The sequence below is a fragment of the Mizuhopecten yessoensis genome, unplaced genomic scaffold (assembly GCF_002113885.1).
Source record: "Mizuhopecten yessoensis strain PY_sf001 unplaced genomic scaffold, ASM211388v2 scaffold8229, whole genome shotgun sequence".
Classification (NCBI taxonomy): Eukaryota; Metazoa; Mollusca; class Bivalvia; order Pectinida; family Pectinidae; genus Mizuhopecten; species Mizuhopecten yessoensis.
Genome location: NW_018407443.1, coordinates 18,970 through 46,818, shown reverse-complemented (window position 1 = coordinate 46,818; position 27,849 = coordinate 18,970). Strand labels below are relative to the sequence as shown.

Below are 27,849 nucleotides of genomic sequence, written 5' to 3'. Positions count from 1 at the left end.
TTGACCTACGGACCAGGCGAGCTAATTACTCAACACCAGTCACTACTTTATAATAAGGGCAGGTAAAACTAATGAGAAACAATATTTTGAGATAGATTATCCCAAACTTGTTGCAAATGAAAGTCAAATTATGAATGACTGACCGAGTCTTGCTATTTACAATAAACGAGGATTTGTTTAGTCATGAATCAAAGCTCTTAGTCTCTTGCTATGAATACTTACAGGGTTATCAGAGTAGCCTCCCTTAATGGCCTCAAACCCCAAAACGTCAATAAGTGTTCATCTGCTCAGCACATAATAACATGTCAGTAATTTGACAGTATACCTACAGGTTTCTTATAAACATGTTTGCCTTCTGCTTCTCCTTACAATATTGGTAATTAAATAATCCTATTAATTTAAGTTTCATCAAATTAAAGATTTTTCTCAAATATCATAAATGAATATCAAAATACATTCATATTTGACATTTATTTCAACACAAGTGTATATCAAGTCATTTGTCTATGTCAGAAACATCAGTTTGTAATCACCCTGCATAGCATGTGTGGAAACTACATTAAGGCTGACAGGGGAGATAACTCAGAAATACAGTTTTTTTATGAATATAGCACAACACATGGACATTAAGGTAAGTTTAACTTGCAGTTATGTATATTATAGCCATCAATATATATAACATAAGCAAAATTAAAACTTGCACCTAATCATAAAAGCACCATTACAAAACAAAGGTAAACATAAAATATATACCTATATGTAAAGTTGAAACTGGAAACAAATAAATCCAATGAGTGGTAGGCTTAACCAAAGACATACACGACACATCTCTGTCTCAACTTAGTGGACAAATAGAACTGTCCCTTACCATGAAATCGAAGGTATCAAAGGAAAATCGAAACCCAATGGGTACATTCTTGATTGTCTAATTACCCAAGGCTTGCTTCAAACTAAGGGTTTGACAATAAAGATGCTCCTCTTGAGGGTTGGGATTTCTCTAGCATACCCTCACAATAGGGAATTTTCCCTCTCATCCTTTCAATAGAATGTTCTAAAACACTGTTTATTAACACTTCTAATTCATTTACTTCTCTTATTTGTATATATATATATATATATATTCTCCCCTGCTGATAGCACATAGTGACAACATATTGTTCCCATGTTACATGTATTATCGTTTTGTCTCATTCTACAGCGATACATGTATTATCGTACAGCTGACATGAGCTATTATTCTGAAAGTGACACCATCACATCATTACTTCATGCAGCAAGACCAGGGTAACGTTTATCAATTTTGTCGCGTATTTTATGCACCCTTCATGAAGGTACACTAAATTCACAATTTCAATTTCTTTTTATGTGAAAGCGTGGGAGAAAGATATTCAATCACTCTTGTGTAAAATGTTGACAGATATTTTAAGTTTAACACTCAGCAAAGATTTGTGTTAAACTATAAAAAAAATCTTACCCTCAGGTTGAAATTTCTAGGTCAATATGACATATAATAGGGTATTCTTTTTGTATACACAATCTTCTAACAAAACATTGTTTTTAAAACAAAAATAACATAAGTAAATACATGTACCCGGGTAGTCATTGTGACTTATCAATCATATCCTCTAAGAATCGTAGGATAGATTTAGAAAATAAATATTCCAATGTATTATTACATAACACACATACCAGTACCCAGCACTCATGCCGCAATGCCCTCAGTCATACAGTTACCGGTACCTCCTTAGTACAGTATAGCTAATACCTTCCTCCAGGTAAGTATCCAGCATTGACAATATTTGCATAGATTATCCAAACGAACAACTTATTTATATATCAATATAAAGAAGAATTAAAATAATCATGTGCACTACCCAGTAGTTTCTTCAAAACATGTTACAATTGAATACTGGGACACTTTCCATGACTGAACGCCCTGTAATGACTATTGTTCTTGCCTGCTATCGACAAATCAGCATTGAAATGCAGTGTTCAAATGATGCATCGGTTATTTACACATGACCAAGATCTTTGTTGCTGTACACAGTACATGCCAGCAGTCAGGATCTAAAGGCTGGACAGAACACAGTAAAAAGTGTGGTTCTCTCTCTATATTATACATGTATATAGATATCTGGTTAAAAAAAAGTTTAAAATACTTATAATTATACTGAGCAGTCTCGAAAACATTACCTGGTAACTAATTATTATGATCATGATCTCAACTAAAAAAGAATTAAATAACAGAATACACAACAAATCATAAGCTTCTAGCACCCTAATATCTGACAACTATAAAAGGAACGATCTATGCTGAAATGTTTCAACACAGAAACCCTATTATTAAACCCTCCACATCGTAGATCAGACACATGTACCTTGTGAGGTAGGTATACATTTTCACTGTAGTAAATCTTATGTAACCGACAGAAAGTCTCTTATGATCTTGTTTTTTTATTTTGTAAAATGTTTTGAATTAATTATTTTGACAGATCAAGTTTCTTGTTTTCCAACAAATAATGCACTTATAAATGTTTTCTTGCATAATTTCCATTAACTTACTATAGGCTAGAGCTGAAACGTATACATAAGTGCAATAAGGAATGTTTATTTTTATCAACCATTTAGGAATACATGAATTTTTTTCGTTAACAACCTTCTAAAACAAAAGGATGAACAAATGAAAAAACATAATTAATTGAGAACACAATTAAAAAGAATTGAAGTGTATCTATCCTTTAAAACTAATTTTTTAACTGTTAAGCATGTCAGACCATGCAAAAAACTTAACAATTTTTTTTTTTAAATTTCCTCGTTTAGCTCAACTAATTGATATTTCCTGAAACTATGGGACATGACATTTTCCTCGAATAAAATAGCTTATACTAGCATTGTACATATGAATATGGTACACCTTTTATCATACCAGTAAGTCCAGTCAAGTAAAGTCAAGCCTTACTTTAACATACTATAGTAACCGACATATTAAGATATATATTTGTAGAAATCAAAAATAATAAATCAAGGAAAAATACAACAAATAATTTAAAACAAATAAAACTAACTTTTAAAAGCTAAATCTGTAAAATTTGTATATTCCACTGATTATAATAAATACATGATACATGAAAAGTTTCTGTAGTATGTGAAATTATACTGTACAGTTAACCCATTCATTTGAACAAGTGAAGTTAAGCGAATTCTGAGACAAAAACAAAATTAAGTTGCCCTGAATCGACCACATTTTTGCTTATACACTTTGTACAAAGGAACATTCATTATTTGCCTAATTTTTGGCGGAATTCTGAAATTAAAATACTTGATTTTCAGAAAAGTAAACATTAATATAATTAATAAATATGCATGTATGGTAAGTTACTACAGGAATAAATGAGGTACAACAGTTACCCCTAGACATTGTCTCAGACGGTGGAAAGTCTTCTTTTTTAACATTCTGAGATACAGATCTGAACTTAAATTTAGATTTATCTATAACATTTTGAGCATGTAGTCATGTGTATTTTGTTAATATGTTTTTATTACACATATATGATTCTGGGTGGGCACAGAGATCACATTGATGAACAAGAAGTTGAATCTGTGAAGAGTACCACAATATTCTATCTACTTCATAATTAAATTGTAAGTTACCTCCCATTTCCCAAGTAAAATACATGTTAATATGAACTATTGGAGACATTTTCCAAAACTCTTTATAATATCACATTGATCATTACAGGAAAAAACTTGTTATATTACCAAATTTGTCAATGAAATTCTGGCATTAGGAAGTGGTTTGGCCATATATATTAAGGGAGATAGGCATTGAACATGAAAAAGGACATTCTATCAAGGTTTTACTGTACAGTCATGTACAAAGAGAATAAATGAAAAGTACATCAATTTGAAAAACTTAACAATCTTATACAACATACATATAATTTGAATAATGGCATCGGTCTATGTAAAATGTCAATCATAAGCGAACAAAGGGTCGAGGATGGTAGCGGATGTGAACTCGGCGCGATCTGATAAACTTGTACATAAAGAACACCACGAGTAGCATGCTGCAACACACCACAAAAAATAAAGTGTTAGGGGGATTAGCACCATGGTTTACATGTGGTAAAGTCTCAGCAGGAAGGACCTCATTTTTTACACTCTCAACTTTATCCTCCAGAACTTGAGCTGGTGGGAGCACTTTCTGTTTAGATTCTGCAGCGTCAGCCTCACCCTCATTGTTTAAGTTACTGTAACCATTGTGTTGCTCTTTCTCATCATAATAAGTGTAATCCGTTTCATCTGCCTTTGGGATCACTGGTTTCCTACCAATTTGTATATGATTTACATCATTCTTAAAATTATTCAGAGCTTTCTCTTCATCGTAGTCTCCGTCCTCACCTCCATTGTTGGGATGATCCTCTCTGTAACCATCTTCCTCGTAACCATCACGTAAATCTTTATGTCCACCCTCACCATTCACTACTGGTCCATTTTCAAACTGCACCAACATGTGTTTTTTATCTTTACTTTCATCATTCAAACCTTCTTTTTTCTCTTCATGATAGCCATCTTCGTCATTTCCATCGTGAGCATAATAATTTCCATCTCCGTCTTCATTGTTGAGATTCAACTGAGCATTGAGAAGATTGTTAGGTTCCTGACCATCCTCATAATCTTCTCCAACACCAAGTTTGGGAACATTGCCGTTTAGTGCGTGACCTGCATTGATTAGCCCCGACCTAAATGATTTCAACAAGTGTTCATCCCCAACCAGACCTCTCTTATCCTGAACCTCAGCTTTATTCAGGTGAGAAGCATTTGCCTGACGTTTTGAGACCTCTCTGCTCATGAGGAAGCGGTGCTGGCTGGGGTCCACTATTTTGCGCTGTATGTCCATGGGCCCAGGATCGATGAGGTAACGTAGATACATGACCAGTGCCCCCGCTGCCACAGCAGTCTTGTGGGCCAGGCAACCCTCTGAAATTCAAAGTTCACATGAGGTTAATCTGAGCCAGACAATTCTATATCAGATGAAATTTAAGTCAACATGAATCTAATGTGGGCCAGACAATCCTATATCAGATTTAATTTAGTTCATATGAGGTTAATGTGTGGCAGGCAATCATTGTACCAGGTAGATTTAAGTTCACACTATACAGGTCTATATGTTGGCTAGGAACTCTTCGTAAGATTCAAGTTCACATGAAATCAATGTTCACTAGGAAACTCTCAGCAAGATTAGAGTTCATTTGTTTCAGGATCATAGATTCATTGTCTGGAGTATGAGAACTAGTCTTGCTTGAAGACTGGTTTATATGTGAATTTATTATAGGCGTGACCCCAGAACTAAAATAGAAGTCCCCATGGCTGGGGAGGACCCTAATTCCAATCCTAGTAGAATTTATATTAATGTATTCATCTGTTCATGCCTAGAGCAATTACATGTATATGGTTATAAGGTGTGGGTCTCAAAAGTTTCAATGTTATGAATCAGGAAATATAAGTCACCTGCAGGGATAAGACAGGACCACTGAACCAACCCCGGCAGCATGATGAATTTGTCTTTTCATGCCGTTATTTATATAAACATTTTATGGGGTGGAAATCTTGACCAATTCTATGTTATGACCCAGCTGGGACAAAGTCTCCTAGGGCTTGGCTGTACCCTGAAGCTGATTCTAGTTGCATGGTTCTCTTTATCTCTTATAAAATGCCCAGAAAAAAATATGTGTAGTTTTTGGTGAGGATCTTAGCTACTTCCAAGNTTAATGCAATACTGATATATGTCAGTATCATTTTTATTGACATTATTTTGTAAAAATATTGTGTCTTTCATTTTTTTTTCAAAATTCACTCCTTTTTACATAAATTTCCATTTAAAATCCTTAAAATTCTGACAACCTATATTTTTTTTGTGGCAGAAAATTTTCTTTACTTTAAAGCAATATAACTACAAAATTTGAAGAAATTCTACTGAGAAATGGTGACACAATCCTATTACCTTAAGCTACATTTGAATGCTTCAGCGTAAAAACGTAGTCCGTCCTTACATACATTACAGCGTATTTCACAGTGAAGATTATATTTTATCTACAACATCAAATATCTAACAACATCAAAACTATACATATAAGGACAAAATAGAACATTCATGATGCAAATTGTCAAATTCAAGCAGTTAACGCGCGGATAAATATTGCAGTGTAAAAAATCCCCGAAATGTCACTTAAAGGTACAAGACAGATCGGACGAGATAGAAAAATCTAGCATGAAGTATGACGTGGGATATCTCTGTCTGAGGTGCCAGAAAAAGACAAAGAGGCTAATCCAATGGGGTGGGGCTGGTCACAAGAGACAATTCTGGGTGCATTTACAAATTCTAGTTCTACAAATGTACACCAAATATTTCATTATTGTGACCTCAACCCTCCAGTACCAGGAGTCATATGTATCAGCTACATTTATATGAAATCTGATCTCCCTGTGTCAGTGATATTTCAAATTAAATTTGGTGACAGCCTATGCATATCTCTATATATAGCTAGTAGGTCTTTGGAGCAAAAATGTCCTCAACTCAGATTTTCAGCTCCAACCCTTGGGCCCCATAGAGCTCTTTATATTAATAGGAAGGGTTTGCTAAGCCAAAGAATATTCAAGAGGAAATTTGGTTATAATCTCCTCACTAATACACTGTACAGAGGAAGTAGGAATTTATATAGATATACAGGAATTACCTTTACTTCCCCTGTTTGGCCAGGGATGGGGGAGGATGTATTAAACCTTAGATATCCCAACTGGCCATGGCCAAGTGAGCTAGAAATAAACCTATAACCCTTTCAGTGAATTATGTACATCAAATAACTCAATGTGACAAACATACCTTTCATTGCCTTTTCTGCCAAGAGACGTCGTCCAATGTTGCGAATCACCTCCCCTTTGTGTCCCAGGTCTAGGAGTCGCGGCTGCTGTCCAATTTGATTTTCTGTCTTGTCTACTCCGCCCCTAGGAATAACTTGTGCACTCTGATTAGGAATCCTTTGATTTAATGCTGAGTTTTGATTAGGTATTTGGTTTCTAGCCGCAGTGTAAGTATTAACATTGCTGATATTGAGAGTTCTAGACGCCCTGTCCACAGTTTGTCTCTGCCCCCCTAAGTCTGACTGTTTTGTGTGTGATCCCTGTACATTTGGTCCTTTCTGATTATTATCATTGACCCCTGAATCCACCTTTTGTGAGTTCATCTGGATAACATTGCCAACTAAATGTTTTCCTGTGTCAATCACTGAATGTGAGGCGGCGTTCCTCACAGCCGGTGTAAATTTCCCGATGAGACCGTTCCCTCGCTGTATGACGACATTACTGTTCTGTTCTACCAGTGCCTTGGGAACCATTGGTTTGATATCAGCTGATCTCTGTCTTTCTATATCAACACGTTTTAAAAAACCAGACACGTTTTTGCTATTAAAAGCTGTGTCATCGAAACTTTTCACAGGACCACTTCCCTTCATCTGGTTTACTGTGTGTTGGTTGTTACTTTTAGCAAGGAGAGGATCAGAGTTGTTGATGTTTTGAACATTCAAAGGTTCGTTCAAATTATAGTTTTCCATGTCATCATCATATGCGTACTCTGCACTCAGATCACTTAATTCTTTGCTGCGTTTACTTCCCATCTGATCTTCAGGCTTTAGTCGTTCCATTACACCATAACATCCTAGTGGTTTTTGCCATACAAATATCTGGTCAAGATAGGAATACGACAAAAACTGGTAATATCCTAGACTAGGACACACAAACTCTGAAAAAACAATACAAAATAAAGCAATGTAATATATATATTTTTTGGAGATAGTGTTTCAAATTACACCTAGGGTTAGGTAACCAAGGTAATCACCTAAGACAATTAGATAAAAAAAAAATATTTTCTTTTAAGATTTTTGTTTGTTTATTTTATATCATGCACCTGATCATCCTTGATAATCCAGGGGTTACACTCATTTTGCTCTCTACACCCCTGGAATATGTCATAGCAAAACTGAAGACTCGGTGTGCACCACCATGTTGATGAGACAGAAGACTACCGGTAGTTTGATCCTTTGATGTACATCAAAAGAATCTCGCAATCACATATATATGGTAAAATTGACTGGCTTTGAAGTCGGGTGTCATTCCTCTGTAATCTTCAAAGGACTGGTATCAGCCTTAGGGATTGATCAGGTTGTTGTTTTTACCCGAGACCAATCAAATAGCTGGTGGTGTGCCTTCAATTTTAAATTTTGCAATGACATATTCCAGGAGTGCAGAGAGCGAAAGTGAGTGTACCCCCTGGAGTATTAAGGATAGCACCTGAATGACTAATATTCTTAAATCACATGATATCAAAATAAAACAATTATTTCCTCAATGGAAAATTATATTTCCCTTGCTAAATATTTCCGTCACACAATATAAAAAGATGGTATTCTTATATGAATTATTTTTCTTCAGTTTAGGAAAATAAAATATTTACCAACATAAAATGAAGAAAATATTTGCTTGTATATTCTCTCTAAAAAGAACATGATTAATCTTGGAGAAATAAATTTCAGTTTACATGAATAAATTGTACAAATTTTAATATATTTCTAGAAGAATATTGCCTTATCCACACACAGCTCATGACAATACAAATTGTTTTTCTAGTCTTAACTTCCTGCTAATTTTTCACGAGAATTGGTGTTGTTTATAAATACTGAAGTGCTGTTTTCAGTCGAAGGAAATACATACGCTGTTCCAAAAATAGATCTTGGAACTTTGGTGAGATGATACCATGGAGATGTATGTTGATAAAATCAGTCATCTCATAAAAATTGTTGGCACAAAACTCCTCCCTATAGTCCTCTAGTGATCTCAGTCCTTTCTCTGTCAACATCTTGTTCAGGGTCGACCCACAACCGTGCTGGAAAAATATAATTTAGGACTTATTTTTCTGAAACTGTTCAATAGGGAACATCGCAATATCCTTAAAGTTTGATGACAGGGGTCAGGAAATTTAATTTTATGCATTTAATACTACTTAAAAGAAAATATGTGGTATTTCTTTCGAGATCTGTAATCGATGTACAGTATTGTTACAGAAAGCTGTATGAAACACAGAAACATATCTTTCATGTCTAAATCAGTTTGACACAGTACAAAGCATTGGATACATAGAGGATATTTAATGGTGAAGACACCATTAAATTTTCTATCTATTACATGTTTAAAGCATAAAACACGAAAAATGTAATGCATTAAAAAAGCAAATTTCCTGTTTTTATTGATTGAGATCAGATGCCAAAATATAGGTCACAGTGACCTACTGACAGATCATGTGCGAAAGTAAAATAAGGTATGACCTGCGACATAGTGTGGAACATTCATGATCACAGCGCTAGCATGATTGCCAAAAGCTAGTTCCACAACAAGAAAACAACTGTGAGCATCTGACCTGTTCCGCCAGTACAGTCCAGAGCAGCTGGTGGGTAATTCCGTAGCCAGACAGGCCGGTCGTGGTCATCATCTGGATACAGAAGTCACTAATCTCACATGTCCGTTTGGAGTAAGAGTTGGTCCCCATCAGCTCTGCCATACATCTGTCTGACACGTCTTCATTCAACTTGGCTACAATTGATTTATTACAACTACTGTATAGTTTTGGACAGGACTGAGAAGTATTTATGTTAAACTATGTATATAATGCTTGCTGTCCAACTTAAAAAAATCAATCAAAATATTTTTGAAATGAAATAATGCAAAAGGTTTTTCAATACTCAATCATTGTACATGTATACATTTAAATGAAGTTTGATATTTTTAAACAAGAGATTCCAGAGGAATCTTGATGCCCACCATCGTAAGATCTACAGTGGTCCTGTACATGTGTAACCTACAGTAATCTTTACCCTTCTCTCCTTTTTTCTGTCAGACTAATAAGTCATGTGATGATCAGTACCAGTCAATGCTTTTTGTAGTTAATTTTGAGCAAAAATACTGTCTAGTAAATACTGTGTAACTAACGAGTTATCATATTTTTGCGAAAGGTTTGTGAAGTACTACTTGAAAAATAATGATACTGTACATTGTGACAAACCTTTAACTGTCAAATGCAAAGATGGTTGCCTGATGATATTAGATTTTAACAATCTATCCACTTTGTACAAATACATGACATATAAAGAAGGATCAATATCGATCACAAATTACTTTTTCTCTGTCGTAGGTATAGATCAGGGTGCCATCGAAGCTGATTCTGAAGCTCTTTGTGCCTTTTTGAGAATTCCCACGGCTTTCCAACAACAAATCGTAGTTTCTGAAAATATTCCTCATCATCGCGTCTGACATATTCCACCGCATTATTACTTGCCAGGGTGGATACTGACTTCATATTTTTTAGTCTGGTTATGATATCTGATGACAGGTTATGATGTCTTCCTTGTTCTTCATATTCCCGCAGCAAAAGGTTTAACTGTCCTGATGGAGAAAATAATTTTTATAAGAATGTTCAAGTGCAAAAACCTACAGATGTATATAGGACTATATATAACATAGCCTTTATATAAAGACAACATCTTCTGGGCCTCTTTCACAAAGTTATTGCAAGTAATGGCTAAAGGATCCTCATAAACTAGTAACCTGAGTACTAAAAACTCTATTATGCACGTGCATTAATTGGAAAAAAAATAATCCAACGTGACTATAGCTTTGATAATCATGTCTTGGATCCAACAGACACAACTTTTCAAGCCCCAAGATGAGAACCACTTGTGACATTTCTACGTACTCTTACAATAAAACATTTTGTCATTCAGAAATTGAGCTAATACATCAGAAGGTTTTTTAAACATTTTCTCCAGATACACTTCATTCTTTTGGACTATATACAGGTTGGGGAAAACCACCAATTGCGTATATTACGCAAACTCGCCTATTATACGCCAGTTGGAGTATGGATTTGTTACTATAAATAACCCAAATCACTTGAACAGTAACTTTTGCAATATATTATTAAAAATCACATTTATTTACGACAATTCAAGGTAAACAATATTTTGCTAAAAGATGTTTACTGAAAGCGTTGGCTACTTAGAAACTTGATGTAACTTTACCGGAAGTATTGCATCTATTTTTGGTACTTTCCTACATGGAAATACATTTTATATTTGCATTAAAAAAAATGTGTATGATGTTTCATGACTAAATAAATGCGACTTGGACAAACATTTTGAAAAAGTTACGATTAAAGTGATTTTGGCTATTTTAGTAACAAATTCATACCCCAATTGGCGTATAATAGGTGAGTTTGCGTATTATATGCAAGTTAGTGGTTTTCTTCGACCTGATATAGAGGCATCACAGTATATGCTGATATATATAGAATGCATTCTAATATATATATATACATTTAGGCAATTTAAATGCAATTTTTAACAATTAACGCACTATACTACAGCACAATACCTAATCTTCCGTAATCGTCAATATTGACGGAGGAAGGAACAAAGATGAAGATGAAGGCACAGAAACAGGGCACCAAGACGACAAGATTTAAGATTTAATTATGTCATTGTAGAGTATACAAAGTGATTGCAAACTGACTTTCTGGGTAAAAACAAAGACTAACAATTGTTGATAAACAACGTACAGCACATTGATATTTAATGTTACCCCAATTTGTTTAATCGGCAAATTTCACCTGAAGGGCTCAGAAACTGGTCACCCGATGCTGTTACTTCTACATCTATCTATCTACATAGTAATGACCACCTTCATCTATTTGAAGATCATGTCATGAGATAGTGGGTGCTAGGCCAAGAGAAGAAAGATAGTGAAAGGGAATAGTTATAGACTGTATGGGAGTTAGAATTGTTTTTTGTTTAGGGACCGTTTAAAGCAGTCAAAAGAGGTAATGGAGGTTATATCTGGAGGCAGGTTATTCCAGTCTACTATGGTACGAGGGAAAAAGGATTGTTGTCGTACCTGTGTTCTACATGAGAGTGTTTGATATGAGTTCCGGTGTGCGTGTCTTGTGTATGATGGAGGTATGAGTTGGTCTTTTCTTATATTGACTTTGTCGTGTATAGTTTTGTGTAGTGTGGTCAGTCATGACGTGGTCAGTCATGACTCTCCTTCTGTCTTCAAGTGATTGCCAGTTAAGGTGTTGAAGCATGTCACCAACACTGGAGGTGTTTCTTAACTTGTTGGCGACTAATCTTGCTGCTATACGCTGCATCATTTCTATTTTGCTTATGTCTGTTTTAGTATAAGGGTCCCAAACTGAGCAGGCATATTCTAGGGATGGTCTGACAAGTGTTTTATATGCCTGCTCCTTGATAGATGCAGAGTTTATCTTTAGATTTCGTCTGAGAAAGCCTAAGGTGGAGTTGGCTTTCCCACAGATGTTATTTATGCGACATTCCATTTGAGGTTTGACTGTATAGCGACACCTAAATATTTTGCTTTGTCTACGTGTTTTAATTCCTTTCCGTGCAGCATGTATTTGTGATGTTGTGGGTGTTTGTTGTTGGTGATGGAAAGGACGTTACATTTGTCAGGATGGAAGGACATTTCCCATGCTATTTCCCATAGAGCTAGTTTGTCTAAATCTTGTTGTAATAGCTGGGCATCAGATGTTGAGTTGATAGTAAGATAGACAATGGTGTCATCTGCAAATAGACGTACAGTGGAGTGGAGGCCAACAGGAATGTCGTTTATATAGAATAGAAAGAGGGATGGACCAATAACCGAGCCTTGAGGGACACCTGAATTGACATCGACAATGCTAGATTTTCCCCCTTCAACGATGACAGCCTGCTTCCTATTATCCAGGAAGTTTTCTATCCAGGTGTTAACCTTCTCATTTACACCATAATGATGAAGCTTATGATAAAGAAGCGAATGACTAACCTAAAACGTTTGTTTTCCCTTGTCAATGTTGGAGCTGACATCATCAACAAATTCAATGAGCTGACCCTCACATGATACTGACCTTCGAAAACTGTGTTGGAGTGGGTAAAGGATGTAATGTTTGTCAGCGTGGTTCATGATGTTACTGACCACTATGTGCTCTAGAAGTTTGCTACAAATACATGTGAGAGAGATATATCGCGATTGGCCTGTAATTTTCTGGATTTAATTTAGAGCCCTTTTCATAGACAGGAGAAACATGCGCTAACTTCCAATCAGAGGGAACTGTGCCAGAATGAAGAGATTCGTTAAAGATGATTCAAGATCTTGGGCTTCAACTCGTCTGACCAGCTGCTTTACTATAGTATAATAGTAGGGTTTAAATTTTGCAGTAGGCCTAGTTTTTGTACGCCATTTGGACAGGAGTGATATCAAATTCTGGCATAATGGGTTACTGGGTGGAAAATGGGATATTACATTTTTTAAAGAATTCATCAGAGGATAATTTACCACCTGGACTAAAAACAGACTGGATTTCGATATAAACCTCAGTTCCACTTACCCTCTACAACACGCAATCCAAATAAGCCGTCCACATTCAAGTCTTCATAATTCAACTTATAGTAATTGACAACTTTCTCCAATGCATCTACCACCTTTTCGATATAAATCAAACGATCTTCTGACAGAGAGCACGGCAAAAGTAACAGGAAGAGTCCAACAGCTGAAACTTTCGCCGCCATCTTTAATTTTTCCAACCATACTAAATCCGGACCCGGAATGGATTCCGGAAAGTTGTTATAGGAATCTGATAATACATGTAAGTGCCAACCTGTCTAAAATGGAACTGAGGTTAAAGCCATGTGTTTTATAAATAAATTTGCATTCAAACGGTTACCGTATATGTACGTTAGAACGTATCATGATACTAGTAATCTGTAATTATAACTACAGCGTACATGCAGGTCTTGCATATATGATGACAACATTTATAACTGAGTAAGAGTAAGGCATTCACATATATAAAGCCAGTATTGTATACGTCTCTTAAGTAAGGTAACTTCACTTCCAATCTATAATGCTATTTTCTTTTTTATATATATAATCTGGTAATTTTGATATTATATTAATTTTGATGCTATATTACATAATGTAATATCCTCTCACGGTCTATAATTAATCACACATTGCTTATTTTTCTTCTCGAAAATGAATTTCAGCTTTTAAAAGCTTCAATTTAACCTGATATACAAGTTCAGTTACATTGTTTATTTCGTGGTTTTTATTACGGCCTTTCTATATGTATATATGTATTATAATTACATAATCAGTGTTGCACATTGTGGGGTCAAAAGTGTAATATATCTTAATGCAGATTTTTTTTACATGTAAGTTCTGAACAAACTTTCTCCTGATTGCATCTTAAGTCTTCAAATTATAAACTTAGACAGGAGAATTCAGCAGAGGTGCCTAGGGTTAGAACAGTTAAGTTTGGACAAAAATCTTTCACATTTGAGGCTACTATGGTGTGGAACACTCTCCCAAATGAGTTCCGGAAGGTAGACAACTTTCCGGGTTTCATGAGAATGATCCACGACCTGGAGTGGACCCATCTGTAGCTGTTCAATCTGTCGCACCTCTGCTGACTGACTTTTAACCATTTTAGTGTTAAAATCAGGTTTAGCATTTTTAGGTAAATAGACTGTGATATAAATTGCTTTGATTAATATAATGTTTTATGTATTGAATCAAATTTCTCTCTTAATCTTATTCTTCTTTACTACATGAAATGCTGGGTTTTTTTTTAATCCACACTATGTTAGTGTACAGTACACGTCAGATGATTTGGTACTCAGTCGCCCGGCGAGCGACAAATTTTAATCCCTGTCGCTCGTAGCCGCGGGATGATCGCAGAAGAAACGCCGGCTATATCAAGGTAGACCACCGGCTTTACATTGATAAGCCCTCCGCGACTATCCCGCGTTCATGGGTGATGGGGATTAAGTCTGGACAGAGAAATACAGTAAATAACTTCTGCCATGTATGTGTCTGCCGTGGCCGCTGTTCCTGTCTACGGTACCACAGATGTACAGTTACAATCGGCACACCGAACAGAAAACGCTACTTGAATTTCCCGAACGGAAAAAGAAATAACGCCAGCACATACTAGGGGGGGAAACCGTCTTGTAGTGGATATTTAAAAAGGAACGAGTTCCACGAGATCTATTTAAAATTACCCCTTTATGCTTAAAACGTGATCAGGGGCGTTTCTAGGAAATTTGAAAGAGGGGGCGTAGAATCAAATAAAAAATGGACTTTTTTTGCTAAAAAACATAAAATAATTGTGAAATGCACTAATGTAACGGTTCCTGACTTGGAGCATGTATATTTTATAGTTAAAGTGTCATGGTGTTTATGTGCTTAATTAATAAATATGATAAATTGCCATATTCAATACAATATGAGCAGATTACGATACTACGCCCTCACCTGGACCCGCCCCTGGTGATAAACATTTCGTCTTTGTCCAATAGACGTATATTGGGGCAACATTTACGATGTGCAAGTGTCGGATTACACTATTTCCCCTTTAAACAATCTAGATTATAATTGAAAAGGACCGGTACGTTAATTAACACATCATCATAAGTGTCTCCGTTAAGTATAAATTGTATAAAATGTTATCACAGTTAACTGATCAACATAAGTTTATTGAAAAATCTACCGAGGCGGACAAGCCGACTGTCCCTGCACTGTGAAATCACCCAAAATTATTGGTTGGTCTGAAACGTCAATCACACCTCAGCACAGTAGCCCTCCTGTCATAATGGGCGGAACTTACGCAATATACCGCATCATGCGACTTATCTTGTTGTAGTGTCTTGTCCTCCTTTCGTATAGGAGCTGTCCAGGGATCCTGGAGAGTGATTGGTATATCATATATGGATTAAAAAGTCATAAAAAACACTATTTGGGTTGGTCCATTAAAATTCACGATATGTATCCAATAAAACAGGAACAATGTCCCTCACCACATGCACATGTACACGGTACTCCGGAGTCTGGAGATTTTAAAAGTTATTTACATTTGTATAAGATTTCTAAAAACTGGATCGTGAGCTGCTTGAATCNTCTAACTTATGCTTGATGACACAACGATTAAGTGTTTTTTTATACAATCGTTCCTTTACATACATTTCCTCTTTGAGGTAAGCATTACCAAACTTTTTGTATAATCGTTTGGCTTTTCTATAATTTTGGCGCGCAGACTTACAGTCCTTCGTGAACCAAGGTTTTTTAAATTTAAAAACATGTTTATTTACAGAATTTGGCTTAGAGTGGTTAGTTGCATGTGTCTGCTGTGGCCGCTGTTCCTGTCTACGGTACCACAGATGTACATTTACAATCGGCACACCGAACAAAAAGCGCTACTTGAATTCCCGAACGGAAAAGAAATAACGCCAGCACATACTAGGGGGGGAAACCCGTCTTGTAGTGGATATTTAAAAAGAAACGAGTTCCACGAGATCTATTTAAAATTACCCATTTATGCTTAATATAAAGTAGCATTGTCTTGTAACGTGATAAACATTTCGTCTTTGTCCAATAGACGTATATTGGGGCAACATTTACGATGTGCAAGTGTGTCGGATTACACGATTTCCCCTTTAAACAATCTAGATTATAATTGAAAAGGACCGGTACGTTAATTAACACATCATTATAAGTGTCTCCGTTTAGTATAAATTGTATAAAATGATATCACAGTTAACTTATCAACATAAGTTTAGCCGACTGTCCCTGCACTGTGAAATCACCCAAAATTATTGGTTGGTCTGAAACGTCAATCACACCTCATCACAGTAGCCCTCCTGTCATAATGGGCGGAGCTTACGCAATACACCGCATCATGCGACTGATTAGATGGTGTATATCGTCGAGGTGCCGTCCAATCAATTCCCCAAATTTTCGTGGGGTTTTTTTTTGTGTTCATAAAAATGAAAAATATAAAAGACGGTTGTATGAAATGATGAACAGAATGAAAATATTGGTCCTTACAAGTCTACACTTTAAATAAATGTTTAATATGGTTTCTCCTACCTGTAACATGGACTTCGCTAATTTCAAGTTACCTAATCTTATTTTATTCCGTGTGTATCAATCGGAGACAACAACAAGGCGAAAAGCAGGTACCGAGAGTTTCACACCTGTTTGGAGGGGGGCGGGGGTATATTGTATTGTCGTCCAGGTAAGGTACTTTCCATTGTATCAAAACAGTTTGATTGGCAGGTGTTAAACACAGGTGGGAGAAACTACGGTTTAAAGTTAATTGCTTAATTGCTTTTATGATAAGTGTAGCACAATTAGTGGGGGGTGCGAGACCCAGTTGGGGGTTGGCCTCCCAAAGGAAAGTTTTTGAATTCAAGGTCTCTGGATCAAATTCTCGTGTTTTGTTGAAATTTGGCGATTAGATTTAAGCAGACGTAATTTATGTACCTGATTTTAATTTGGGAAAAAAAGTTAGGAAACGTATTTATTGCGATTTTTTTTATTTTTTTTACTTTACTTTATAAAGGTTTGAAATACACGTATATTAAATATGTTTTTACTCATCAAAATTATGTGTACTCATTTGCATATAGCTAGAAAGCTACGCGCCTGCACGATAAAAATAACAATAATAAACTATGACATGAGATTGCAGCAATATTTGTTCTTCAACTTCTTGCGTAATTGTCAGTAGCAAGGTCACAGTTCACCTCATCAAATGATCTGGCAGGCTTGTCTAATATTTGAGACACTAACGTCCTTTTTTACTAGCCAAAACAATAACCAGCGCTTGGACTCTTCTTTCCGTTAGAATTAAAAATTGTTCCAGATTCTTCTATAATTTTTTAAGTACAGTTTCCTGTTTATACATTAAAGATGAATATGTCCAAAAATAACACACGAGTAGAATGGTAAAGCTAACCATGCTTGACAACTTGAGACACCCTGTTAGCAACCTGCTGTGGGTCAAGGGTCGCCGCCGGTACCTGTAGTGTTGCAAACGCTTTTTACCCTCTGTTAGAATATGGACTAGCCAAAATCAGTCACATTTGGACGAAATATTTAATTCTAGGGTTGAAAGCATATCTCCAAATACATCTGTCAAGTTCGAAGGCCACTGGTTCGTAATATTTCCCTATAAACTTTCAAACAAAGTGTACACTCACAAAAATGGAAGAATTTTACACATCTCCGTTACTCGGCTTCACCTGATTGACATCGCAATGTACATCAACAGCGCCACCTGTAACTAGGTCGTCGAAAGCAGACCGATTTCCACCTGATAATCTGACGTGAACGCAAATGATATTTTTTCGGACGTACCACACAGATACACAGATACACAGATTTATTCTGACTGTAGGAAATTGTACAATTTCCTCTGCTGTCAACTCAATTATAAAAGTTACAATAGTACATTTAGTTGGTTAAACATATTGATAACATGATTTCTGAGTATTTTTTGCGAGTCCATTACAGATAGCTGCACAGTTCCATAAAGAACAGATGTTCAATGATAAGTAATTATATTGCAGTAACATTGTGAATTGAATGAGTGTGGTTCAAAAATAAAAATGTTGGTACGTATATGCGTGGTGTCTCTTGTATATCGCAATTTTTAAATGTTCAAATGTGATATTTTCGTTAAAGTTCAATCAATGACCATTAGTATGAGTGACTTCGATGGCTTCCCTGTGGTTATACACAAGTGGCTGGTTCTTCCAATGACGGTCAAGGCTATGTTCAAATGCTCGGACTGTTCGTGACATTACGACCTCCGATGGCAGAGTTGGCTTTGTTGATTTTTTCAGATATATGTACATTGAATGCTAATTTATTGTCAATGGTGACTCCAATATCTTTCTCATGTTCTGTATAGGGAAGTTCCTACCACGTTTTACTACCAGGGGCGGGTCCTGGTGAGGGCGTAATGGGGGTACGCCCCCCCNNNNCCCCCCCCCTTTAAAAAAAACCCACAACAAAACTATCGTAATCTGCTAATATTGTATTGAATTTGGCAATTTATCATATTCATTAATTAAAAACATAAACACCCTGACACTTTAACTATAAAATATACATGCTCCAAATCAGGAACCGTTACATTAGTGCATTTCACAATTATTTAGCAAAAAAAAGGTCCATTTTTTTTTTCGCATCGCTCCGCTCGGCAAAGACTTGCATTCTACGCCCCCTCCTTCACATATCCTAGAAACGCCCCTGACTACTATATTGTATTGCATGAAATAGTCGTGCATACAGCATGTAAATATAGCATTCGGGCATCCTGGACTGTCAGTGCTATTCAATGTACAGTACAATAGTTAGATGCCGATCGACAAGTTAATTCCCAACGCTCATCCGCGTGGGGCGGCCCCCCGCGACTTTGCTCAGGTGATTTCTCGGTGGGTCCTTTAATCCCCTTCACCTGCGCGACGACTGTCGCCCGCGCGGGGTTTCAGGACCAAATCACCTGAAGCGTATACCATGTCAATTTTTACCCTTTGCTATATTAGCATGTATGTATAATACACTTGTATAGATTACAGATAGTGTTTTAACATTCAGTGTAGAAACACATCGTTCATAGATATGTGTCAAACCTCTGAATTTTATATACAAAAACATAATATAGATAAGTGTCAAGCCTTGTGATAATATTAAAAAAAATTTGTGCAAGTGATTCTAACTTACATGTAATATTACCGTGTATTTTTCTGAAATGAAAAAATTGTCTGCTATGCTATTTATATTAACTCATTACTACTAATACTATTACATTATGTTATCGTTATTTTATATACTTGTGTTTGTCGCAATAATAGCTCCCAAGAGCTAATGTTCCATGTTGATATGTATGCGACTCTAAATAAAGCTTCTTGTATCTTGTATATCTTAACTGGACGACCCGACCTTTACTAGGGTGTATTAAAACCATTGATGAGAAAATACTATGAGAAGGTCCATTTTTTTTTCAATTTGTCCAGCAGTTTTTACAAAGTCGGGCACCTGCTAAATGACAATTCGGCTGTAAGTCGTAAACTGATTACAGTTTGATGTCAGTTTTATTTTTTTACATTTATCCCCCATGCAACGTAATGTAACATATTAGTGAGCTGCAACTATCGGCTATATTGAGGAAAGCTCTCAAAATAAGAGAACAAAGACGTTTTCCAGTTTAGTATGAGCTTTGCTTGTGCAAAAAGAGTGAAAAAAACTAAAGTTCTGACATATACATGTTTAAAAATATTTCTAAGGAGGCGGATGTTCAATATTGACCAAAAGATCATTTAATCTTCACAGTCTACATTCCAGTTACTACATGTGCAGCTGAACCCTTGCTAAATGGTCATGTAGGGCAAGAACATTCTGAAGGTGTAGTGTTTGTGGTTGAGAAGCTGGGAAGCATGCAGTGGGGTAAGAACAACAGTAAGACATCATGGGGTACTTTAGGGGTGGCACGAAACACCACAAAAGACTAAAAATACAACCCACCACCCCCACCACCCACCCCAAACCCTAAAAACAAGTCCACAAAAAACCCACAGACATAACTTTTAATACTATTTAGTAAATGTAATAATGCATTTACCTCATTATCTGTATTAAGTCCTCCAATTCGATATACAAGTGTATGTTAATATATGTGTTAATTCCCATGCATCACGATGTGTCAGATGACAGTAGGATTATTTGATCAAACCATTTATTTTGATAATAATTTTACTTTTGTATATAAAACACGGTGGTATGTCAGATTTGACGGACTTGAACGTTAAAACTTGATGCAGAAAAAGAAACTAAAATAATGATTATACGAAATGGGGTAATATTGCGATTCAACGAAATGTGGATATATACACTGTAATAATGTAGATATATACACTGTAATAATGTAGATATATACACTGTAATAATGTAGATATACAAGTGACTGACGAGCTTAACTTCCTTTGACTGTTATCAAATCATAACAGAAAAATATATATAAAAAAAAAACACATTAAAGCATGTTGTTGATCAGGAAGTAAGTTTTGTATTAAGACATTGTTCGGTATCTGACATATATATCGACAGTGTTTAGGATACGCAAGTGCGATACGAGACCATCATTAAGCTCCGGACATAGAAAAGGTTCACATTAACTTTTGTAATAATTAAGCTAGAATTAAGCTACTAAGAGTAAAGAAAAGTGTAGTCCTGAGATGATTTGTGTATTTTGTGGACGTAGTTTAAATTAGAAGGTTTTTTTTTTCATATATTACAATAAAACTGAAGGTAATAAAGTATTAGTTGAAATTAAAATGTTGAAATACTTAGCGTTTTGATGGTATAGAAATAGGATGGAAAATTGTACATATAAAACAATAGAACATAGTTATATCGATGTATTTATACAATAAAAACAAATGTGATATAGAATAAGTCAAGTAGCGCATGGTGTGTTGATATACATTATAGATAATGTATGTGTACAACATGATTTATGCAAGCCTGTTGATGTAGCGTATAAAGTGTTTAGTCATATCTATCTTGACACAGAGAAAGGTCAACGTGATAACATTCGAGACCTAACAGAATGTTTACTTGTGCCAATATTGCCGTAATTGAAGACAAAATCTATTTTTTTACTCCAATGGACCTGTCAAAATTGTATTAGGAAATGTTCTCATCGAAAGCTTAGTAAATTGCAGTTAGTTCAGGTCTTTAGTGTAATAAACAATGTTAATGAATGAAATAAAAAGGATAAGTATAATCAGACACAAGAGACTTGTCGTATTGACCTTTCCTTGTAATATTTATACTGGCTGTGGGTACACGTACAGAGACCGGCAGTATTGACCTTTCCTTGTAATATTTATACTGGCCGTGGGTACACGTACAGAGACCTGTCGTATTGACCTTTCTTTGTAATATTTATACTGGCCGTGGGTACACGTACAGAGACCGGTAGTATTGACCTTTCCTTGTAATATTTATACTGGCCGTGGGTACACGTACAGAGACCGGTCGTATTGACCTTTCCTTGTAATATTTATACTGGCCGTGGGTACACGTACAGAGACTGGTCGTATTGACCTTTCCTTGTAATATTTATACTGGCCGTGGGTACACGTACAGAGACCGGTCGTATTGACCTTTCCTTGTAATATTTATACTGGCCGCGGGTACACGTACAGAGACCGGTCGTATTGACGTTTCCTTGTAATATTTATACTGGCCGTGGGTACACGTACAGAGACCGGTCGTATTGACCTTTCCTTGTAATATTTATACTGGCCGTGGGTACACGTACAGAGACTGGTCGTATTGACCTTTCTTTGTAATATTTATATTGGCCGCGGGTAAACGTACAGAGACCGGTCGTATTGACCTTTCCTTGTAATATTTATACTGGCCGCGGGTACACGTACAGAGACCGGTCGTATTGACGTTTCCTTGTAATATTTATACTGGCCGTGGGTACACGTACAGAGACCGGTCGTATTGACCTTTCCTTGTAATATTTATACTGGCCGTGGGTACACGTAAAAGCCTAGAGATATGAGAATTACCTGGTAGCTTCCTTGGTAAAAGCCAAAAAGAGTATGCGAATAAAAATGACCTTGACCTACTTTAAAGGTCATAGAGGTCAAATATCTCAAAACCTTCAAACGACTTCTTCTGAAATACTGAAATGCCTAGTGACATTGTATTTAACTAGTGGCTTCCTTGGAATTAGCCAAACAAAGTTTGCAAATAAAAATGACCTTGACCGACTTTCAAGGTCACAGGGGTCAAATGTGTTAAAATCTTTAAACCATTTTTTTCTCAATAACGAACAGACATAGGGTGAAGATATATGGCTAATAGCATGCTGGGATAAAGGAGTACCAAGTTTGTTCATATGAATGACCTTGACCTACTTTCAAGGTCACAGGGGTCAAATATGTAAAAACCTTCAAACAACTACTTCTAAAATACCGAATGGTTTAGAGAAATGACAATTGGTACGTAGCTTCCATGGAATAAGCCGAACGACTTCTTCTGAGAACCGAAAGGTATAGGATCTTTATATTTGGCAGGTGGCTTCCTGGGATAGAGCCCGACAAAGTTTGAAAACGAAAATGACCTTGACTTACTTTCAAGGTCACAGGAGTCAGATATGTCTAATGCTTAAAACGACTTCTTCTGAAGAACTGAAAGTTATAGAACCTAAATATTTGGCTGGTGACTTCCTGGGAAAGAGCCCAACAAAGTTTGAGAATGAAAATGACCTTGACCCACTTTTAAGATCACATGAGGCAGATATGTCAAACAGTTCAAACAACTTCTTCGGAAGAACTGGAAGGTATAGAACCTTAATATTTGGCTGGAAGCTTCCTAGGAAAGAGCCCAACAAAGTTTGAGAATGAAAATGACCTTGACCAACTTTCAAGGTCACATGAGTCAGATATGTCTAACGCTTAGAACAACTTCTTCTGAAGAACTGGAAGATATAAAACCTTAATATTTGGCTGGTTATTTCCTAGGAAAGAGCCAAACAAAGTTTGCATATGAAAATGACCTTGACTTACTTTCAAGGTCACAGCGTTCAAATATGTCAAACGGTTTAACGACTTATGATGAAGAATTAAAAGGCATATATTTATAATATTTGGCTGGTGACTTCCTGGGATAGAGCTCATCAAAGTTTGCGAATAACCTCAACCTACTTTAGATAATAGTCCAATAAATTTAGTATTGACTTTGATATAACTCTTACATATGAATAATTGTATTATGACAGAAAATCATTAAGAAATCCGCCTTTGGGAAAATGCTTTCACCCTCTTTGGGAAGTAATGAAAATCCTATATTTGACTTACTTTTAAGTGTAGTATCTCATTCTTCCGTATAGTGGGATTTTAGAGATGAAAATACATTCTTTAAAAAAGCTATTGGTGTATTTTTAAAGACAGAAAAAATATTACTATTTAATCTTAGAAGCAATATTGCCGTGAATACTTGATCTGTCTAAACAATGATCAACATCAGGGCTGATTTGAGCTGTTTTAGCCAAATTTCTTGATATGTCGATTTCTGCAACTTGCATATCAAAATTAACACAAGCAAGACTTCAAAGATCCTAATATCATTTTCTTTGTGTGCAACACTTAAAGGAAGTGAAGGTTTAGTTGTGGTATGATGAACTCGTCTGGTCATGTAATTTTGACCTAACCGTAAAAATCAATTAATCATAAGTTGATTTATCTTTCAATTAAGGCTTAACTTTGTTTATGTATTGATTTTTTATATGTTTTGTTTGTTTGTTACAAATGAGAGTTACATATAACTCTTAGGGATTGTTTAAATGCAATATATTCATTATTTTCTTTGTCCTTAAAACGATGAAAATTACTTTTCCTTAATTGTAATATGTTTTTCAGTTGAAATACAGAAATCAATTATTGTAGGCTGCAATTATATCGAGGTCTGGACATTTTTAGGCTGAACTGACTAGATTACGTCTATAGTTCTAAAGAATATGAAACAAAGAACTTACTTAGAACAAATGAAGTACTTACAATTGTGGGACCAAATATCTCTATGTGATCTCTTGTTTTCGGAGGTGACTGAGTTCTGTTGGTCCAAGTCGCCGGCTTGTTTGTGGATTTCAACCATAACCCCATCCACTGAAAATGTTGGGATGTTCAAAAGCCTTACACATGTACAACAATGTACCCTCGACATGATCATGGTGACAAATCGTCTATTGATGATATCATAACCTTGATCTCGGATCATGAGTGCCTTGATCTCTGATCATCAATTTGTAACTATATCCTAACTTCCTGTTTAAGGCGATCGTGGTGCAGTTACAGCTATCGTCGCTGGTTCTCGGCTGGGCGATTTGGTGTCGTAGAATTTCATGTTGAGACCTTGACAGGACACGAGGCATACATGTTTTACGTATCAAATTAGTTAACTTAATTTATCATGTAGAATGTTTTTTATTACATTAATTCAAATACCACTGAAGGTAAAGAGTCCATAAGAAATAATCGTGGTAATGAACTTATACTATTAACTGTATGTCGACTTTAACAATGTCTACAGAGAGCTTTGCCTCTTGAAATGTTATCTAAATACTGTTGGATGGAAAATTGGGATAGGAATCGAAGGAAACGTCAAAAGCACCATTCCTTGGCTTTAATTTCAATCACAGTTTTCTTAGATTTTTTTTTATTAAAGACACGTGTTGTCCAGTTGCATGTACCATACCAATGGTTTGGTTCATTATTTGTCAGAAAAAAACAGTAAATCAAAATAAATTAAAATTTGTTGAACTATTGACACTCAGTACCTTTATTTATTTATATTGCTGATTCTGGACTTATAACAGATGTCCATCTCCCAAAGAGGACAAACCAAAGAAAACGCCTGAAACACTGTACTTAACATAAAAATAAGTGGAGGGTTCCTTAATGATTGGTACAAATCGTGTCAGGTGAAGGGGAGGTTCGGCAGCTGTACACCTCTCGACGTGTGGGGGTACGTGGGAAATTACAGATGCTGGATGACCTGTCCAGGTATAAGGGTCACTTGACCAGCTTGACCAGGTAGGATAAAAGGAAAGCTCGCCGAACGGGACTGCACACAGGTAGCAACATCGGCTGTTGAACGTAAGGATGAACGGACTTCTCCTCATTTGTCTCTCGCTTGTAGCTGGTAAGTGATAATCTTAATTATAAATTTACTTTGCATGTTCACTATGCACACTTTTTTAACTTTTAACTAATTATTTGTACTGTCCTTTCTTAAAATCGTGAATAATATCACCTGCCGACCTTGATATATGATATAGCATATTTAACAATACAAGAGGACATGACAAAACAACTTTTCATCTTTAATAAGATACTCATTGATCAGTAGATAATGACAGACAATATACATGAAATATATATATGATCTTACTTGAGTTTCCATTTTATATGAGATTTATGAAACGAGTCTAAGAATCTTTCCATTTAGCGAGCCTCTGGCGAGCTAAAATGAAAAATTCGTGACGGTTTTCATAAATTCCATATGAAATGAAAACGAGTGTAAGATCCTTTTTACTACATACTCAAGATTTGTGGCATTTATTCGTGTAAAACGACAATTTTCATGCAACCTTGAAATGTAAAAAGCCGCCATTTTGACTCCATTGCGTAAGTCTGTGATGTGATGCACTTGTTCTAGGCGTGACATCACAATTGAAACAGTTGAAACTTTAACCAATCACAGGGCTGATAGGTCATATTACATGGGTTAATATGCCAAAAAATCTGGCATGGTTATATTCAATAGATAACAGTACATTATGAGATAAAAACAATTTTTTGATAGTCATCCCATGATATAAAGATACGTTATTATAACAATATAACAATAATTATAGTTCATGGCTATATTATTTTTCTTTCAAATAAAATTGCGGTTGAAATATTGATAGCTTTAAGAACTTCACTATCTGATAGCTGGTTTTTTATTTCTTGAACGAAAGTATTTGGTACATTATCATCTTAATTATTCAAACACACATTAACCCATTAACCTTTTCATTCTTGTCAGGTTCCTTTGACGAATTTCTTTTCTGAAATAATCGAAAAAAATAATCTTGTCGTTACTCTTTCTTTTCTTGCATTTTCCTCATATAATTCCCCATATAACCTTACTGAGTTTCATAACCGGTTCTGATATAGCTTCAAACACTGAAAGCTTTAGTTGCCATTCGTTAGGAAGATGATCGCCACTGAGATTGCAGGAAATGATATTTCGATTAATTGGGTTTAGACCAAATATTATTATTTTGTATAGACATATGTAATTGTTACTCACCCCTTTCTTGAAACCTAAGAATAGAACTTGACTTCACTGGGTCCCGTTTGTGTGTTACATCTTTCTATATAGGCTATCGTTGACCTATTAATGTAATCAAAATCATTACTGCAACTACAAATCAAGTTGTGATTTTTGGTTATTACAGCTTTTCATTCTTAACTATGTGACAAATGCCTCTCGGCTTCTAAACGATGTTTGCATACTCTGGATACTTAAGTCTCGTGAGATTGCTGCTATGTCAATATTGTTTTATTGACGAGGCTTTTATAAATGTAGCTCTCAGATTAAATGTCTAATAAAAAATACACTGACGATAACCAGAATCTTGTTAACGTTAACACATAATCTGAAAGGGATATTTACTGCATCTTCAGTTATACCTGCTTCATGGCATGCAAGTCACGACATAAACAAAACCGTTCAATTAGTATATTTACTTTTCAAAATGTAGTCATTCCCCCATATACATTAAACTGCAAAATGTAAATACTACGTTTTAAAATATATGGGTCTTTTTCAGCTATTTCAACCATGAGTCGAAGTCTCTTTTATCTGTTGAAAATTATAAATATGATAAAAGTCTAACATGTATATCCACAGAGTCATGGGCCGTGCCCAAAACCGTCCTAGCACCAAGACATCCTTCCGAGGATCTGATCAATGGCGCCCTAGCACCAAGACACCCTTCCGAGGATCTGATCAAGGCCGCTAAAGAGGTAGAACAGGTACGTACACGGCATCAATACAAGACTTGGCTCAGTCACATAATATTACACATTGTCACAAATTAACACCTGTTCAGACACATATTACACGCCTTCCTCACTAACACATGACCTGATTAGGACACTAATTACGTACCCTCATCACTTACACCTGACCGCGTCAGGTCACATCTATTCCATTCCTTCACTTAACTTCACCTAAATATATATTCTGACATTCATTATATATTCCCATCCGTACCTCTTTTTTAATCCATATCTTCACAAAATCCTATCTGCCCTTTTAAAATTAACAAGTGTG

The 27,849-nt window shown here is 35.8% G+C and overlaps 2 protein-coding genes across 2 annotated transcripts in view; one reads left to right on the top strand and one right to left on the bottom strand.

Annotated features, from left to right (window-relative positions):
• Positions 1–456: 456 nt before the first annotated feature.
• Positions 457–13,677, bottom strand: LOC110455463. Its single transcript, XM_021505615.1, has 6 exons — positions 13,487–13,677; positions 10,225–10,491; positions 9,470–9,642; positions 8,767–8,938; positions 6,884–7,798; positions 457–4,980 (listed from the first exon to the last, which is right to left on the bottom strand). The coding sequence occupies exons 1-6, from the start codon at positions 13,665–13,667 to the stop codon at positions 3,977–3,979; spliced, it is 2,712 nt and encodes a 903-aa protein (XP_021361290.1). The 5' UTR covers positions 13,668–13,677; the 3' UTR covers positions 457–3,976.
• An 11,881-nt stretch (positions 13,678–25,558) lies between these two features.
• The window catches only part of LOC110455469 (fibrinolytic enzyme, isozyme C-like), a 7,167-nt gene continuing 4,876 nt past the window's right edge, over positions 25,559–27,849 (top strand). The window contains exons 1-2 of the mRNA XM_021505629.1: positions 25,559–25,665; positions 27,424–27,548. Coding sequence (XP_021361304.1) covers positions 25,626–25,665; positions 27,424–27,548 — 165 coding nt within the window. The 5' untranslated portion in view covers positions 25,559–25,625. The remainder of the gene's footprint in view (positions 25,666–27,423; positions 27,549–27,849) is intronic.